At 40.8% G+C, this 20332-nt stretch overlaps 1 protein-coding gene across 4 annotated transcripts in view; it reads right to left on the bottom strand.

Annotated features, from left to right (window-relative positions):
- The window catches only part of vps13c (vacuolar protein sorting 13 homolog C), a 271108-nt gene that overhangs the window by 134457 nt on the left and 116319 nt on the right, over positions 1 to 20332 (bottom strand). For 3 of the 4 annotated variants that reach the window (XM_080843883.1, XM_080843882.1, XM_080843885.1), the window contains 10 exons: positions 19880 to 19996; positions 10955 to 11058; positions 10139 to 10306; positions 9663 to 9704; positions 6683 to 6999; positions 2847 to 2997; positions 1988 to 2093; positions 1685 to 1833; positions 1432 to 1588; positions 1108 to 1187 (listed from right to left, as the gene is read on the bottom strand). In XM_080843883.1, the coding sequence (XP_080700009.1) occupies positions 1108 to 1187; positions 1432 to 1588; positions 1685 to 1833; positions 1988 to 2093; positions 2847 to 2997; positions 6683 to 6999; positions 9663 to 9704; positions 10139 to 10306; positions 10955 to 11058; positions 19880 to 19996 (1391 nt within the window). The remainder of the gene's footprint in view (positions 1 to 1107; positions 1188 to 1431; positions 1589 to 1684; positions 1834 to 1987; positions 2094 to 2846; positions 2998 to 6682; positions 7000 to 9662; positions 9705 to 10138; positions 10307 to 10954; positions 11059 to 19879; positions 19997 to 20332) is intronic. The other variant, XM_080843884.1, reaches the window with a different exon arrangement.

A 20332-nucleotide genomic window follows, 5' to 3' on the forward strand; every position in this document is an offset into this window, starting at 1 on the left:
ATTACCTTGGCATACTGCACTTTGAGAAGCTCTTTTCCACACATTACCTTGGCCTACTGCACTTTGAGAAGCTCTGTTCCACACATAACCTTGGCATACTGCACTTTGAGAAGCTCTGTTCCACACATTACCTTGGCATACTGAACTTTGAGCAGCTCTGTTCCGCACACATTACCTTGGCATACTGCATTTTGAGAAGCTCTGTGTCATACATTACCTTGGCATACTGTACTTTGAGAAGCTCTGTTCCACACATTACCTTGGCATACTGCAGTTTGAGAATCTCTGTTCCATACATACATTACCTTGGCATACTGCACTTTGAGAAGCTCTGTTCCATACATTACCTCGGTATACTGCACATTTAGAAGCTCTGTTCCACACATTACCTTGGCATACTGCACTTTGAGAAGCTCTGTTCCACACATTACCTTGGCATACTGCACTTTGAGAAGCTCTGTTCCACACATTACCTTGGCATACTGCACTTTGAGAAGCTCTGTTCCACACATTACCTTGGCATACTGCACTTTGAGAAGCTCTGTTCCACACATTACCTTGGCATACTGCACTTTGAGAAGCTCTGTTCCACACATTACCTTGGCATACTGCACTTTGAGAAGCTCTGTTCCACACATTACCTTGGCATACTGCACTTTGAGAAGCTCTGTTCCATACATTACCTTGGCATACTGCACTTTGAGAAGCTCTGCTCCATACATACATTACCTTGGCATACTGCACTTTGAGAAGCTCTGTTCCATACATTACCTTGGTATACTGCACTTTGAGAAGCTCATACATTACCTTGGCATACTGCACTTTGAGAAACTCTGTTCCATACATACATTACCTTGGAATACTGCACTTTGAGAAGCTCTGTTCCATACATTACCTTGGTTTACTGCACTTTGAGAAGCTCATACATTACCTTGGCATACTGCACTTTGAGAAGCTCTGTTCCTCACACATTACATTGGCATACTGCACTTTGAGCAGCTATGTTCCTCACACATTACCTTGGCATACTGCACTTTGAGAGCCTCTGTTCCTCACACATTACCTTGGCATACTGCACTTTGAGAAGCTCTGTTCCTCACACATTACCTTGGCATACTGCACTTTGAGAAGCTCTGTTCCACACTCCGCAGTAGAGTTCACCAGGCAGAGAGGTTCCCCATTTCTGTCTGCGGTGGGAAAAGATGGAACATTTTAAAAATGAGTTGGTGGCTATCCAGTGGAGAATTATGACAGGAAGTATGTAGGAAAAGGACTGCAGTAGCAAATTAAATAGCTGTTGGAAAAACACTCATCTCCACACTTTAACCAGGGCAACTGACTGATAGTAGGCAATTCTCAACCAAATACTTAAAAAGATAATAATGCATCACATCGTATGCTTATGTTGAAACAGTCTTGCAGCACACCTACCTAAGAACTGAAGACATCTCAGAGAGATGGCTTGGATATAAGTGGTGGCACACAGGTCATATTTGCGTGTTGTCATGTTGGTACCAAGCTGCGAAACATTCATGTCTAGAAAGGGACACTCCCTTCCCCCATCAGTCTTCTTCAGTCTCAATGTAACCTAAATGGTCAAAATAGAATTGCAACATTTGCCTCCTTCCTTACGCTTAATAAAAATCAACAGGAGAAAGTCTAGTATGTGTGATTGTCTACACACCTCCTTGATTTCAAAGTTGAGCAGAATGTTAACTGTGTTTTCCCCAAGGTCTCCATTAGAGATTAACTGGGGAACTCCTGCTTCTGATGATGGCGAGACGGTCAGCTCTTCAGGTAAAGAACATGTCTTCTCTTCATTCTGATGACACTCTGAAGGGAATAAAGACAGATTACAGGTACCATTGGAATCATCAAGAATGGAGGATGTGGAGTGTTCAGTATCTATAGAGCTCCAGTACCTGTGGTAGCTGGTTTAGAGCCCCAGTACCTGTGGTAGCTGATTAAGTCACTTGAGCCCCAGTACCTGTGGTAGCTGGTGTATTCACATCACAGCATCTGCTTGTTTCCTCTCCAATGTTGTCCATCATGATCTTTGTGAGGAGACTGAAGTCTTCTTCCCCCAGACAGATCTGCAAAAGATACACAAAACACAACACCAAAAAAGACTCCTGGGTACTATTGCTATATTGAGTCCTTGTGGAGAGATATCTGTCCGCTTTGCACATTTGGACATTATTCTTCCTTGCATGCGCCGTATAAATAAAGCTTGATTTGATTTGATTTGATTGAGTAAAACTGCTCAAGCTCTGGCAGGTTGCATGGGGATCGCCAGTGAACAGCCCTTTTCAAGTCCAGCCTTTTAGTTCCAGTATGGCTTACGAATATTATATTGGACTAAGATCTGGACAACTCCGAAATGTTGCTGTTTTACACCATTTGTGTGTTTCTTTTGGCTATATGCTAGGGTCATTGTCCTGCTGGAATACAAATCTTCTCGTGAGATGCAGTTACTTTGCACACTTCATCAGGTTTTCCTCCCGGATGAACCTTTATGTAACTGAGTTAATTACACCCTTAACAAGCTTTTCAGGTCCCGCTACAGACAAACATCCCCCGAGAATGATGACATCACCATGCTTCACAATGGGGTTGGTGTCTCTCTGATGAGGGGCAGTATTTGGTTTACGCCCAACATATCATCTAGTCTGATGGCCAAAAAGCTGAATTTGTACAGGAAAGTTGGCTAATGATCACTAATACTAACTAATATTTTAAGCATAGTAATGGATTACATATGTACATTTGACAATATCTTTCTTTACAAATAGAACAGTGGCCGTTTCACAATTCAAATGTGAAATGTGAATGCAAAAACAACTCACATTCATTGCCTTGAGGACTCCTTGCACCTCCAGTCCAGGTATTTTAGAAAACCAGGTTGAGGAAAGGTTGCGTTTGACCTGGAGCTCCAGATTGATGGGCATGAGAAGCTCTGTCTCAGCCTGAGAGGACATCGTGCCCTTCAGATTTGTACTATGCGTCAGAGAGAGGAGAACACAGGAAGCACAAGGCCAGTGTGAGGTAAGTGTGTACATAGTGTGTTGAATATATCTTCACAAATGAATGTCACTGTTTGTACTGCCACTTTAGAACATGGTTTGCTAATAATTATTAACCTGTTAATGTAGTTTACTCTATTAAGCTTTTCATGCTTAGTACTTTGGTAATTTGGCAATTCATTAAAATATGTTAGAATGGAGCTAAAATAGAGAGCTTTGCACTGGCATTGATACAAATAAACTAAACAGAAACATTAAAGCATCGGCATTGAAACACTTCTATGCATTGAAACATTGAAATAACAAAAGAACACTTTTGTTCAATGTACTTGTTTATCCTGAGATGCCTTTTCAATGACTTTCCTCACTTTGGCTCTTCATGTCAGTCTTTTTAAAACAAAAACCAAAAAACATTTTTAAACGCTGACAGTCAGACTTTTCAATGTCTATTTTCTGCCTTAGATTTGGCGTTGAAGATTCGATTATTAGTCTGAGATTAGACTTTTATTTATTTATTTATTAGTAGCTATTTAGTCAGCATGAGGTTACTCTTTGGCTTTTGGTCAAGTTCCCTCTAACTTCTAATATGTTTTTCTTTTTTATGCGTTTTATTATTCGGGCGTTTTTATGACATTATATTCTCCATATGTATGGTTCTATGTATCTCTCTAATCTATTCTCCATATGTATGGTTCTATGTATTTCTATAATCTAATTAATGTATTTGGCTACATATCTACTAGGGGTGTAAATCTCTCATGACAAAAACGATTCGATTCGTATCACGATACATGGGCACGATACGATACAAGAAAAGATGCATGTTGATAAAAAACGATTCAGTACGATTCAATGCAATGTGATGCGATGCGATGCAGTTCAATTATTGAAAACACTAAATTGTGAGGAAACAATGGACTTCATTCTCGAACAGTATCCTTAGTGTCTTATTAAGAAATATGGTCCCCTATTGGCATCTCCTTTAAGACTCCAGTTTGAAGTTGCTGAAAAGAGCTATGCTATACTAAACATATATTTATAAGTGATAAACCCACAAAGATATGGTAGAATGATGACATAACATTGTATATACTCAAAGATTGGGAACTATGTGATACATACGATGTGATATTTAATGCATGTATCTTGTTTGTCATATGCCATGAGGTCTAGCATACGTTTTCCCTCTGCTAACAGGCTAATTATCCAGTGTGTTTGACGACTGCATGTTGTTGTATGTTAATGTGTTCAGTGTGCTGAGCTCCACTTCGCTGCAACAAGGCATCAGAACCTCAGTGCGTGGCCATTTCTTGCCCAGCAAACAGACTCACACAGAACGCAACGCAGGACTTGTTACAATGGTGCCGTGATCCGGATAAAATTATTTACTTTTTGGCTCCGGTCATCCTGATGACGGGCCACTTGGACGGCTGTTCAAGGACATACGAAAAGCCTTTCCAGTCCGAATCTCATAATTTCTTTACAAATGTTTTATTGATGTCTGCGTAAAGCTTTTATGTCTAAATATAAGCATTACTTGAACTCAATGACAATTATTTTGAGTGATGATTTTCAACTTGAATTGTGAATATTTAGTTTTAAATAAATATTTGTACGCTTTCATCACTTTCATCACTCATTAACAAATGCCTAGTAAAGCATAGCAAGTCCTCACTTTAGATGGGCTCACACCATGATGTCAACTAATCAGTAGTTACTCTAAGCATGAATGTAAGTGTTAAGTGCTTGTTAAAGATGCATTAACACTAACTATCCTTAGGCATTTGTCTGTCCAAATAGAAGAATACATGTGTGTGTCCAGGTTATGTTTGCAACTCATTTATAAATGCTTTGTAAAGCATAGAAAGTGCTCACTTTAGATGGGCTCACACAATATACTTTACTAACCAGCAGTAACTCCTGAATTAATCATGGATTACATTATTGGTAGGTATTTGTCACATATGTATTTACACCCCAGCTATTAGTTTAGGCCTATTTCTAAATCATAACATTTTATTTAAGGCATGGACAAATGTAGGTCTAGATTTAGGTGAGTAGATCATTCATGAATGATGAATGAAAAAACACTCATAAACATTTTACATGGGCTTGCTTACTATGGACATACCATTTTCTAACTGTCTTTACAAATGCTTTACTGATTAGAATGAATGCAGGAACAAAGACATTACTAATATTTTGCAAATAGTTTATAAAGGGACAATTATGTAATTTACAAATGGTTTTCGCAATACTTATTAAGTGTCACACTTCTATTAATAAGCCTTAATTACTGTGAACAAACCATTTATGAGTGTGGCTGAGGATTGTAAAAGACCATAAGGATTGAACCAAAGCCGACTGGAGGGTCTCCTAGTTCGTCTTCTCTGATGAGTCCAATTTCACAGTAGGTGCAAGACTCTGTGGCTTGTAGGCCTCTCCAGGTCTCCGTCTAACCATCAGACGACCATGTGTTGGGCAAAGCTGAAAATTGGACTCATCAGAGAAGACGAACTAGGAGACCCTCCAGTCGGCTTTGGTTCAATCCTTATGGTCTTTTACAAACCTCAGCCAGGCAAAGTACAACGTTGTCCCGGAAGAAAAACTTGCTTCCTTTTGCTCTGACAATGTTCCCCAACTCTGAGAAGTGTTTTTTCCAGCAGGGCAATGCTCCATGCCACACAGCCAGGCCAGTAAAGGTGTGGATGGAGTATCACCAGATCAGGACCCTGTCATGGCCAGCCCAATTTCGAGACCTAAATCCCATAAAAAAAACTCTGAAATGTGATCAAGAGGAAGATGGATGGTCACAAGCCATGAAAAGAAGCCGAGCTGCTTGAATTCTTGCGCCAGGAGTAGCATAAAGTCACCCAACGGCAATGTGAAAGACTGGTGGAGAGCATGCCAAGACACATGAAAGTTGTGATTTTAAATCAAGGTTATTCCACCAAATATTGATTTCTGAACTCTTCCTAAGTTAAAGCATTAGTATTGTGTAGTTTAAAAATGAATATGAGCTTGTTTTCTTTGCATTATTCGAGATCTGAAGACACTGCATCTTTTTTGCTATTTTGACCAATTGTCATTTTTCTGCAAATAAATGATCTAAATGACAATATTTTTATTTGAAATTTGGTAGGAATGTTGCCAGTAGGTTATAGAATAAAACTAAAATGTACATTTTACTTTGACACATACCAATAAATAGTAAAACCAGAGAAACTGATAATTTTGAAGTGGTCTCTTAATTTTTTCCGCGGCTGTACTTAAAGTATCTCAGTCTTTTTGCCATGTGTTTAGCCACACATACTTAAAGTATCACACTCTTTTTGCCATATTTTTGGCCAAACATACTCAAAGTATCAGACTTTTTGCCAGGTGTTTGGGCACATATATACTACTTCAAGTATCACACTCTTTTTGCCATGTATTTGGCCACACATACTTAAAGTATCACACTCTTTTTGACATGGGTTTGGCCACATATCTACCACTTAAAAGTATCACACTCTGCCTGACTCTTCCAGAAAAAGGCTCTTAATCACAGTCTATTCATTACATTACCTAAATGGCTCCTACCCTCATTACCCTAATATGTTCTCTTATTCACACTGGACAAACATTGGATTAAGTTGACAAAGCATTTTGAACCGTACCTCATCATGTACCTGACCAGTTTGAGTTGGGTGAGTTTGATCTCCATGGTCTCCAGAAGGGGAGGGAGGGGTCCTTCGTTAGATGGAACCAGACTGAAACAGTTGCTCACGGTAATGAGTCCCAGGTCAACCAGTAATGCATTATGGGAAGAAGAGGACTGGGGAATGATGACGAGGGGGGCTTTCAGTTTGACATCCATGGACAGACGGAAACTCTTTTCAGCATATTCCTTCATGCTGTTAGCTGCCCTTTCTGCTGCCTGAGAGGTCGCTGCCGTCAGGGCTGATTTGGCTGCCTGGAAGTTATCCACAAACACCTGAAGAGCAGAATGTATGTCAGAGCATCTCAAGCCAAAGGGAGAAGAGATGGAGAAGAGATGGAGAAGAGGAAATGCATACATAAGGAGCAGTCACTGAAGATGCATATGTGATCAGAAGCAATGTGCCGCTTTAGATGAGAGTCTGGTGACAAACATGACAATTGTTCAAGATTATATTCAACCAAAAGCATTCCGAGATGCAATTTATATCCATGAAAACCAATCCATATACAAATAATTCTACATTAAAGGTAAACTTCAGGATTTTTTATACCGGGGCCCAATTTTCCCATCTTCGTAGGTTCATTGTAAAGAAAGTGTAGAAAATGACTTCTACTGTTTGTGTAGTTCCAGGTTCTGCTTCTATTGAGGTCAACAGACACATGTCTATCCCTGTAGGGATGAGTTCCATGTATTCAGACACATGTCTATCCCTGTAGGGATCCTTTCCATCTATTCAGACACTTATAATTATATTATGAGCCAGGCAGTGGCTGAAAAAAACGGTTTAGTTTGACGAAGATGCAGTATCCATAGGATTACATTGGATGGCCATTTTGCGGTACTGGAGTACAGGACCAATTTCGCCCCAGACAGATGAGAAATAGGGCCCAGGTCAAAAAGTCCCCAATTTTACTTTTAAGAATAATATTAGTGATGGGGCGTGCGTGACAAGGGTCCAAGGGTCCACCAGTTACTATTGGTAAGTGTGGACTATTCACTTAGCATACTGGAGTTACTTTCTGGTCTTGCCTGTTTTATTTGGGACATTCTTGGTTTTCTCTTTTGCTTGTGAGCTGTTGGAGCCGTTTCTTGACATGTTTTGTGTAAGAATTCCCTGGAATTATCTACGGTGTATTTCCCCCTGAGATACCTTCTGTTTTTGTCTGAATCTTCTGAGCTTTTGGATTTATTCTAGATTTCCCTGGAATTATCTACGGTGTATTTCCCCCTGAGATACCTTCTGTTTTTGTCTGAATCTTCTGAGCTTTTGGATTTATTCTAGATTTTGAAAATTAAAAGGTCCTACATTGCTCAGTGCGTTACACACTGGATAAGCAATTTAGTTATTATTGAAACTCGCTACATATGAATTAGGGGCTTGGATTTATGAATAAGTCAAACAGTATAATGTTTTTGAGTTATAATAGAACTCGCTGGTAACCCTGGAGAGGGCATGCCAGTGTAACACTTCATCTTACATTATATTAAACATATTAACATATTGCATCTGAAAGTTCCCAGTTGACACATACTTTAAGCAATGTACTGTGTGACTTAAGCTGTTGAATAGCCACATAAGAGTGATTTATGGGTGTCCACATACTTTAAGCAATGCACTGTGTGGCTACAGCTGCAAGCAGCCTAGCAGGGCATAATTGCTGTGGAAACTTGATGTCACTTTAAGGCCATATATCCTGGCCATATACCCATAACACATCAAAGGTTATTAGGAAAAACCTGCTTTAGCTTATTACAGTGCCTCCTAGTGGTCAAAAGACACAATATTTTGGAGCACCTCTAGAAGGGGTCCCGAGTCCATATACCAGGTTTGTTGTCAAAAGATCAAAGAGTTGAGATATGACCCCACTTTCTGTTTGGTGGCTTCAGTGCCGATTTCGAAAGGCTGTGACAGATAACAGTTTTGTTTGGTCTGAAGATCAGCTGTGCAATTTTGGTAAAGATTGGAAAACATTTTCATAAAACCCAGTATGGTGTCCGCATCAATTATGCTGCTATGTCATGATCTTGGGAACTCCCACAGTATCAACAGTAAAAAAAAAAATAGGGCAAAGCTGACCAAAGTTACTAGCCAAAAACGCATTTTTGCTTGTTGCAGCGCTCCACAGACATCAAAGGTTTTATGCTTCCCCACAACATCCACATGCCATGTACAAGGTTAAGTTAAAGCAGCACAACGGAACAATAGCTATTCGCTAAAGGTATGCTAGCAGCTAAAACTAACGAAATCTCTTGAAATGTGCTGACTTTGACATTATGACAAATTAGTTACTCAATGGATCCTTACACTGTCAAACATCAAGCAAGTGCAACATAAGACAAAGCAAGACGGCAAATAAGCTACTTACTAGATCGGCAGAAAGTAAAAAAGTCAGGTCGGCGGGCTGCGGCAGGCAAAACTACAGAACGCAGTTATATGCTTATGGACCCTGCTATCGTCATGGGACGGACGTGATTCTCCATATTAAAAGTCATTATAGTGCCCCAATTTTTTTTAAGCTGTTATTTTAAGGTTAAACTGCTTATCCTAACCCTAATCCTGAAGTATAATTGTTGCATATTGGGGCTTTAAGATATAACAAAGATGTGCTGAGATATGACCTCACTTCTTATCTGGTGCACATTTCAATTGGCTGTGATGGACAAATGCTTTTGCAAATTGAAAAGCGTATTTATAAAATACAATTGGACCTTGTAAAATGATGGCAGATTACGGGGAGAAATGACAAAACGGGAGGGGGGCGGATGATGGGTAAGAAATACGGGAGATACCGGAAAAACGGGAGACTTGGCAGGTCTGTAAGTGGTTGATTCTGGGAGCATGTAAATGAGTGATTGCCTCATAAAATCTCATTAAATGACGCAGGGAACGGTGTTTATATGATGAGTCAGCACAGCATCAGATGGTAAATCAGTACCTCATTGGGAGAACAACACTGAAAGAAGCACATAAGAGAACCCTGAAAGGAACATAAATATGAAAAATATGAGACAAAAAGGCAAAGTAGCAGTTGTGGGTGTTGCTGCTCGATGTGAGTCACTAAGATTCATATCCAAATGTTTGTTTTGAGACTACGCCAAAAACGGAAGTTAGGCAGCGGAAGCAGCGACCCAAATATGAACGTTGACTCAGATCTGGCAGTGACAGTAGGAACAGTACCAGCACAGCAGGAGGAAGCACTTTTTAGAGATGTAACTCTGGCACTGATACTATGATATTTAAATTGTGCCCAGAGTTCTGGAATACGTTAAACATATCAGAGTAAACTCTGGAACAGTTAACTCTGTTTGAATACTCACTACAACTCTACATCGTACAAATGTCTGCCTATGTGTTTGACATCTGTACATCTGTGTGTGAATGTTGTGTCTGAGTGTGTGCATGTGTTCTCACCAGCAGAGACATAAAAAATGTGTGTAGATACACAATCTGGATGCAGCCCGTCCTTAGGGTAACCTTCCCATCAACCTTTGCAGTGTCTAAGTAGGCCTCTCCTTCGGTAGCGTTGGGGTAAAGACACATCTTAAAGTTGAACACCTCCTCGCCAACAATGGAGACCACCTTCCATTAAACAACATGGACACACAAAAGCAAAGGGGCACAACTTGATTAGAGACATATCTGAAACTGACAGAATGGCTACTAACTCAGAGTAATCAGTTCAGGAAGATGGTGGGATTCATATTTAAATGTTCATTAAGTCTTAAACCAGTAATCAATCTCTCAACAAGAGAGCACATGGGTTGGAGAAATAACACTTCCTGGACCTTGATGGCAGTTTCTGTCCTGTATGTTATGCAAACACTGATATCAAGAGGACAAAGAGCTGCACAGTTACAGTACTGTCCTATACTGACAAAGATTGTCAGGGCATGTTTAGCACCATAGAAACAAAACTGCAAGGATAGTCAGGACATGTTCAGTACCATAGAAACAGAACTGCAATGATAGTCAGGACATGTTCAGTACCATAGAAACAGAACTGCAATGATAGTCAGGACATGTTCAGTACCATAGAAACAGAACTGCAATGATAGTCAGGACATGTTCAGTACCATAGAACTCCAAACTACAAGAGTGATTCTAAGTTTAGACACTGGAGTCCTTTGGCGATGCCTGTCTTGGATTTACTCAGGCAACTGTTCCTAGGCATTGTCTACAAGTTGCTGAAGTTCCTGTGTGGATTCCAGAGATCTAAAAAAAAATCACCTTTTTATGGACTGTTTTTGGTTTGACGTCCATCACCACAATATCCTTCAGCCTAACAAACATCTCTGTATTATTCGACTGGACCATAGCAGATGCCTCAATTCCTGCAAAAAATAAATCCAACGACAATTTACAAACCCCTACAGCTATGAGTTTTGCATGTAAAAAACCCTGAAAAGCAACTTAACCCTCCTGTTACCTTCAAATGTACTAACATCTATTATCCTTGGGATCAATTTGACCCCAGCAATATAAACTTCTAAAAAATGATAATAATTATATGTTCCACAAGTTTTACGTGTCAGGTACTTTATGTTTGTTTCTTGACTACCTAAATATCCCTTTAAATAAAACAACACCCCCACCCACCCCCCTCATACATCCAGAATACCTGTTATACCACTATGGATAAATACACAGATCCCCATAAAATCTCACTGATCTAAAACATTTGGAATGAAAAACAATTTATGTTATCAAGATTAGTAACACTGTGTGTAAAATGTTGATATTTCTTATATGTTTTATACTTCTAAAACAGACTGGGGTCAAATTGACCCCAAAGAACACCGATGCGAACAGCATGTTTATAGGACATTGAAAACATATCATCATTTTGATTTTATATTTACATTTTGTTTCTTTTTATTTAGATACCATAAACATTAAATCGGGTCAATCTGACCACAAAGATAATAGGAGGGTTAAAATGATAGGGAACATACAGTGCCCTCCACAAATATTGGCACCCCTAGTAAATATGAGCAAAACAGGCTATGAAAAAATATGTCTTTGCTGTTTATTCTCTTGGTCTTTCACTCAAAAAAAATATTCACAAAAATCTTACCTTTTCATTAAAGTAAAATTATTGAAAGAAAAAAAAAACTTTTGACATTAAATAAATAGTTTTCCCCAAAACATGTGTGCCACAATTATTGGCACCCCTTAATTAAATGTTTTGTGCAGCCTCCCTTTGCCAAGATAACAGCTCTGAGTCTTCTCCTATAATGCGTGATGAGGTTGGTGAACACATGGCACAGGATCTGAGACCATTCTTACATGCAGTATCTCTCCAGATCCTTCAGATTCTGAGGTCAACGTTTGTAGACTCGGCTTCAGCTCATCCCACAGATTTTCTATGGGGTTTAGGTCGTGGGACTGTGATGGCCAAATCCTTTATTTTGCGGTCGGTGAACCATTTTTGTGTGGATTTTGAGGTGTGCTTCGGATCATTGTCCTGCTGGAAGGTCCAACCATGGCCCATTTATAGCTTACTGGAGGGGGCTGTTAGGTTTTTATTTAATATCTGCTGGTATTTGATGGAGTCCATGATACCATGTATCCTAACAAGACGTCCAGGGCCTTTGGAAGAAAAACAGCCCTACAACATCAAAGATCCTTCACCATACTTCATATTGGGTATGGGGTGCTCTTCTGTATGGCTATCCTTCTGGCGACGCCAAACCCATCTTTGATGTTTGTTGCCAAAAAGCTTTATTTTGGTCTCATCTGACCATATAACAAACTGTAGGCGCTTTAGTTTGTTGTTAATTGACAGCAGAGACTTTTTTCTGGCAACCCTTAAACCAACCTGTGGTGATGAAGGTGGCGTCTGATGGTAGTTTTGGAGACTTTCTGACCCCAAGACTCAACTAACATTCACAATTCTCCAGCTGTGATCCTTGGAGATAATTTTTCCAGTCGAACCGTCCTCCTCACGGTGCGTGGGGTCAATTTACAGACAGGTCCTTTTCCAGTCTGATTCCTTACATCTCCTGTCTCTTTAAACTTCTTAATTATTTCCATGATAGTGGAAATGGGGTATTTTCAACTGTTTAGAGATTTTCTTGTGTCCATTTCTTGATTTGTGCAGCTCAACAACTTTCCGTCGCAGATCGTCACTGTGTTCTTGAGTCTTTCCCATAGTGATGAATGACTAATGGAATTTGGCCTGTGTTACCTCATATTTGTACGCCAGTGGAACAGGAAGTCATGGTTGACCTCTATGGGGTTCCTTATCAAACAGGTGAACTTAAAAATGTAAACATGACTGGAATTATACTTCAGTTAGATTTTTATTACAAGGTTTTTCTAGGGGTGCTAATAATTGTGGCACAGATGTTTTGGGGGAAAATATTTAGGTTAGGGATTTTTTCATAGCCTGTTTTGCTCATATTCACTAGGGGTGCCAATATGTGGAGGGCACTGTATATTGTGCATCTCAATAAATTAGAATATCATCAAAAAGTTGATTTATTTCCGTAATTCGATTCAAAAAGTGAAAGTTTCATTACACAAAGACTGATATATTTCAAGTGATTATTTCTTTTAACTTTGATGATTATAACTGACAGCTAATGAAAACCCAGAATTCAGTATCTCAGAAAATTAGAATATTGTGAAAAGGTTCAATATTGAAGACTCATGGTGTCACACTCGTGCCGGTACCCAAGACTGGATGCCCTGCCGTGCTCAACAACTACAGACCGGTGGCCCTCACATCTCACGTCATGAAGACACTTGAGCGGCTGGTTCTTCGTCACCTGAGACCTCTGACTGAACATGCACTTGACCCCCTGCAGTTCGGATACAGGGAGAGAGTAGGAGTGGATGATGCTGTCCTCTACTTGCTTCACCGGGCCTACGCCTACCTGGACGAGCCGGGAAGTCAAGTGAGGATTTTGTTCTTTGACTTTTTGAGCGCTTTTAACACCATCCAGCCTCTCCTACTTGGAGAAAAGCTTGAAAGGATGGGGGATGATCCCTTCTTTACTTCCTGGATCACGGACTATTTAACAGGACGGCCGCAGTTTGTCAGACTGGGGAGCTGTGCATCTGACATAGTTGTGAGTAGCACTGGGGCTCCGCAGGGGACTGTGCTGGCTCCGTTCCTGTTCACCCTCTACACATCTGACTTCATCTACAATTCTGAGACCTGGCACGTCCAAAAATACTCTGACGACACGGCTATAGTGGCGTGTGTGAGGGTTCCCCCGTACAGGGAACTGGCGATAGCCTTCGGCGACTGGAGTGACAGGAATGGCCTACTCCTAAACACCAGCAAGACCAAGGAGTTGGACATTGACTTCCGTAGGTCTAAGCCACTTAGACTTTCGTAGGTCTAAGAGATGTCCTGGCAGGACAGTCAAGCAGCCTCCGTAGCGGGCGGCTCAACACGATAAGAACAAGGACTGAGCGACATAGGAGGTCATTCGTCCCAGCTGCCATGAAACTTTAATTATTATGCACTTTACACCATGTACATAGCTGAATTGTATTGTTTGTAATGTCTGTATATATTGTTTGTAATTATTGTAAATATGTGAGAGCTGCAAGATCCCAGAATTTACCCACGGGATTAATAAAGTATTTATCTATCTATCTATCTATCTATCTATCTATCTCTAATCGGCTAATTCACTAAAAACACCTGCAAAGGTTTCCTGAGCCTTTAAATGGTCTCTCAGTTTAGTTCAGTAGGCTACACCATCATGGGGAAGACTGCTGACTTGACAGTTGTCCAGAAGATGATCAGTGACACCCTGCACAAGGAGGGTGAGACACAAAAGGTCATTGCTAAAGAAGCTGGCTGTTCACAGAGTGCTGTATCCAAGCACATTAATGGAAAGTTGAATGGAAGGAAAAAATGTGTTATAAATAGGTGCACAAGCAACAGGGATAACCGCAGCCTTGAGATGATTGGAAACGAAGCCCATTCAAGAATTTGTGGGAGATTCACAAGAAGTGGACTGCAGCTGGAGTCAGTGCTTCAAGAGCCACCACGCACAGACGTGTCCAGGTCACACTGCATGAAATGTGGGATTTACGACAGTCTTCGACCCTGTGTATTGCCGTAGAAGCCCACATTGGTGTGAAAGCCCCCCCACCCCTTCCCCTTGGCCAGGCCTAGGTTTTGTTATGTTAATTGAATTGACCTGGATTGAAAAGTACTCCCCCCCCCCCCCCCCCCCCGCCAGGGGAGGCACCCCGTCACTGCTTCATTGATTTAAAAAACCTGAAAGTCACAGGTTCGATCCCCACTAGTGGCAACCATGGCCCAAGTTGCTTAACGACTGTTAACGACTCTTAATTACATGCCAGAAACGAATCAAGAACATTAAGGTGAAATTATAATATATAAGTTAGGAACATTACACATAGCCTAAGTTAAAACTTTTAAACACATACCACCATAAACATGTGAGATAATTCTACAAGAGACATTGAAAGACAGCTTACTCACTGCTTCGTCAAATAAGAGAGATCAACTATATATATACAGTACTGTGCAAAAGTTTTAGGCAGGTGTGAAAAAATGCTGTAAACTAAGAATGCTTTCAAAAATGGAAGTGTTAACAGTTTATTTTCATCAATTCTTCATAAATTAACAAAATGCAGTGAAGGAACAGAAGAAAATTCTAAATTAAATCAATATTTGGTGTGACCACCCTTTGCCTTCAAAATAGCATCAATTCTTCCAGATACACTTGCGCAGTTTTTGAAGGAACACGGCTGGTAAATTGTTCCAAACATCTTAGAGAACTAACCACAGATCTTCTGTGGATGTAGGCTTCCTAAAATTCTTCTGTCTCTTCATGTAAACCCAGACAGACTCGATGATGTAGAGATTAGGGCTCTGTGGGGGTCATACCATCACTTGCAGGACTTTCTGTTCTTCTTTAAGCTGAAGATAGTTGTTAATGACATTGGCTGTATGTTTGGGGTTATGTTCCTGCTGCAGAATACATTTGGTGCCAATCATACGCCACCCTGATGGTATTGCATGATGGATTAGTATCTGCCTGTATTTCTCAGCATTGAGGACACCATTCATCCTGACCAAATCTCCAACTCCACTTGCAGAAATGCAGCCCCAAACTGGAAAGGAACCTCTACCATGCTTCACTGTTGCCTGCAGACTCTCATTATTGTACCTCTCTCCAGCCTCCAGCGAACAAACTGCCTTCTTCTACAGCCAAATATTTCTAATTTTGACTCATCGGTCCAGAGCACCTTCTGCCATGTTTCTGCACCCTAGTTTCTATGTTTACGTGCTTAGTTCAGTCACTTGGCCTTGTTTCCTTGTCGGGGTAGAGCTTTTTGGCTGCAACTCTTCCATGAAGACCACTTCTGGCCAGACTTCCCCGGACAGTAAATGTCTGTACCTGGGTACCACTGGTTTCTGCCAGTTCTGAGCTGATGCCACTGCTTGAAATCTTCCGATTTCGAAGGTAAATAAGCTTGATGTGTTTTTCATCAGCTGCATTAAGTTTCCTTGGCTGAACACTGCGTCTACGATCCTCACTGCTGATGCAGTATAACTACGTTGTGTCTTGTTGCTGTGCTCAGTCTTACCATGTAAATATATATATATATATATATATATATATACAGTACTGTGCAAAAGTTTTAGGCAGGTGTGAAAAAATGCTATGAACTAAGAATGCTTTGAAAAATGTAAACAATAAATGTTTATTTTTTATCCATGTTATGCTAAGCCATTTCTAGCATAACATGCGATCTACCGTGGAAAACAGAAGGCAGGTGATTTTTTCATCAGTTCTCACCACACAACGACTTCTCATCTTTGCTCCTCGAATGTCCAGTGGTGTAGTCCAGTGTATACGCAGGTATACGGAGTATACCCACTTATTTTTCAGTCAGCATTGGGTATACCCACTTCTCAAAACAGGGTGTTTATCCTGTGCTGTATGAATAAATAAAGAGTATACCCACTTCTCCAGGGACCACTACACCACTGTGAATGTCGATATGTAATGGTATGGTGTTATTGAAACTTACTATGTGTAAAAAAGACTAGAAATTGAACGTTTATTATTCTAGTCTAAAGTTTCTAATGTTGCCTCGGGCGCCTTTACATGAACATAATTAAAACGTCACATAAGTCCACTAAACAATTCCCAATTCGCACGCTCCAGTAACAGAAGATAAATACCTCAGAGGAGGGAGGAATGATAAACCAGGTACTTGGTTGCACCGATGAGCAAGATCCTTACCAGCAAAGGTGGCTAAGCGGTTAGAAACAGCACCATTAGGTACACACAGTACCAGTAACCTGAAGAGCGCAGGTTCGAATCTCGTGAAGCTCGCGTAAGATTTCAGAATCTACCTGAAAAAACACAGGTTAGATATTTACGAGTGGCAAACATGTCCCAAGTTGCGAAATGACCATCTCAATATCAGAGTAAGCCTGACTCTGTATGCCAAAAGTGAATCTCAAGAACATTACAGAGAGGAAGCTCCGGAATATGAGTGGAACAGCCTCGAAAGTACATTGCAACCCTCGAACTCTGAAAATGAAAGGCAAAGCAAGAATCGTGATATTCCCGAAATCAAAACCCTAAAGACAGAACTCTGAAAACGGAAGGCGAATCAAGAAATGTGATAACCCCGGAGCAAAACCCTAAAGACAGAATATTAATTAAATTATTATCATGTACATTTTAATTTCGTTTTTATGGGGCAATAGCTGTAAATGGGAGGGGATACGTTTTGTCAGTTGAAAGCTGACTTATAGACAGAATCTCATTCCGTCTCATCACAAGACGTTTTAATTCAATTCCTTGTCGTTTTCAACCAATGGCTGCAGCAGGGTGTGTGTGGCTAGACTGCTGACAGTCAATATGCTAATAAGAGCATTTCGCACCTCTGTCAGCGGGAGGTGAGAATGCTAAACACATCGGCCCCCCTCCCCTCGCAGGTTCCTTTCCGGGAAATTCCGTTCGTATGCGGCAGACGGATATTTCGGGGGAATGTCCGCGATCAGCCAGGAATGGTGATCATTCGCAGCTGTATCACAGCGTTTACGGGCCCGATAATCTTGCTTTTCGTGCAGTGTCATGGGCTTCAACTGTCGCATTCCTTGTGTCAAGCCACTCTTAAACCAGAGACAATGTCAGAGGCGTCTTACCTGGGCTAAGGACAAAAAGGACTGGACTGTGGCTCAGTGGTGCAAAGTTCTATTCTCAGATTAAAGTAAATTTTGCATTTAATTTGGAAATAAAGGTCCCAGAGTCTGGAGGAAGCAAGGAGAGGCACAGAATCCAAGTTGCTTGAGGTCCAGTGTAAAGTTTCCACAGTCAGTGATAGTTTGGGGTGCCATGTCATCTGCAGGTGTTTGCTTGGTCCAAGGTCAAGGTCGTCTACCAGGAAGACTAGAGCACTTCATGCTTCTCTCTGCTGACCAGCTTTATGGAGATGCAGATTTCATTTTCCAGCAGGACTTGGCACCTGCACACACTTCCAAAGGTACCAGTACCTGGTTTAGGGACCATGGTATCCCTGTGCTTGATTGGCCAGAAAACTCGCCTGACCTAAACCTGAGAATCTATGGGGTATTGTGAAGAGGAAGATGCGAGACACCAGACCCAACAACGCAGAAGAGCTGAAGGCCGCTATCAGAGCAACCATGGTTTCCATAACACCCCAGCAGTGCCACAGACTGATCGCCTCCGATGTCCACACCCCCCCCTTCAACAAGTGGCCCCTGCAAGGTCCACTGCCTCCCCGGAGCCAGGCGTGTTCCAATCGCTGATGGATGTGGAACTTTCCCTCCCCACCCCCACCACTCTGCACGTAGTCTCTCTACCTGGTCTACCCAGAGAAACCCTCGGCCAACCGCACCCACTGCCACTGCATTGCCGTACACCTACTCTACCCAATACCCTATGCTAGCATTTATGTACAATATACATTATTGCCTCCACCGAAATGTTTCTCTGTCCCTACATCCCCTACCCCTGTAACAGTAACCCTATTGCCTCAGTAATCTGGTCTTGTCTGTATCATGTATTTACCACCAGATGTATGTACACATATGTCCAGTGACCAAATGCTGGCTGTGTATTGCCCCTGTTGCTTCCTTTCCCCTTCTGCCACACTACCCTTCCCCTTCCCCCCTTCCCCCCGTCCCACCTTCCTGTCTCCACCCGGCCGACCTCAAGCAGATGGGTCCCCCCCTATGTGCCGTGGTTCTGCTCAAGGTTTCTTCCTGCCTAACAGGGAGTTTTTTCTTGCCCCTGTTGCCGTTGTGCATGCACTAAGGGGGTTCAGGCTCTGGGCTCTGTTAAGCGCCGAGAGGCAATTGTATTGTTATGGCGCTATACAAATAAAATTGAATTGAATTGAAATTGAATACCACGCATCATTGCTGCAGTAATTTATGCAAAAGGAGCCCCAACCAAGTATTGAGTGCTGTACATGTTCATACTTTTCAGTAGTCAAACATTTCTGTGTTAAAAATGCTTTTCATTCTGTGTGTAAATCCTTTTAACACAGAAGAGATACTGAATTTGGGGTTTTCATTAGCTGTCAGTTATAATCATCAAAATTAAAAGAAATAAACACTTGAAATATATCATTCTGTGTGTAATGAATCTATATAATATATGAGTTTAATTTTTTGAATCGAATTACTGAAATAAATCAACTTTTTGATGATATTCTAATTTACTGAGATGCATCTGTAGATCAAATCAGCCAATTTACAAACAATTTATATGACGTATAATGTAACTATTGCGTGTACAACTCCCACTTATTGTTCTCTGCATCGCCGCTGAGTAAGGGTCTGAATACTGATGAAAATTGATTATTTCACTTTTTATTTTTGAAAACTTAACGAGACACTGCAACTTTACTCCACTAGACAGTTTTTGCTTTGTCATTTAGGAGTATTGTGTGAAGATTGATGAGAAAAAAAAAATCAATCCGTTTTAAGAAACATCAATATGTGAAAAGCTTGAAAGGGTCTGAAAACTCACAGAATCACTGTATATAAAATGATTTAACAACACTGACAGAGATTAAGACTTGTATTACAGTGCTAAGGATTAGTTTGGCACTCTCACTCGAGTGGTCTCTAACACGCACTAGCAGTACATACATAAAAACACAATACTGTACCTCGTATCCTGATGTCAGCTATATCAGTTTGGTCGTCGCACACCCTGATTCCAAAGGATCCCAGGACAGCAACCACCTTCAAGGCCACAGCACCAGCCTCTTTGGATCCTTTCACCTCTAATGAAAGAAACAATACAGGACTATGGGAAATGCTATCAAGAGTTTGGAATATTTTCCTAGAATATCTCCCTTTTATACATCCAGGCACGTGCACAGAATTTTTTTTCAAACCAAAAAAAGGGCACCAATCGCTAAAAGTATTAATTCAATAAAAATAATAATAATAAATAAATAAAAAACACAGGATTTTCTCAACTTAAATATTTATTTTGTTAACAAACTAACTCAAATTATCTTGTGAACATAACTCAGTCCTACACTGTCCTTTCTCATCTGTGATGGGCTCCTCTGGACCAGGTAGGATTACTGACTCTCCCTCATTTGTATTACTAG

This window comes from Sprattus sprattus (genome assembly GCF_963457725.1).
Source record: "Sprattus sprattus genome assembly, chromosome: 8".
NCBI lineage: Eukaryota > Metazoa > Chordata > Actinopteri > Clupeiformes > Clupeidae > Sprattus > Sprattus sprattus.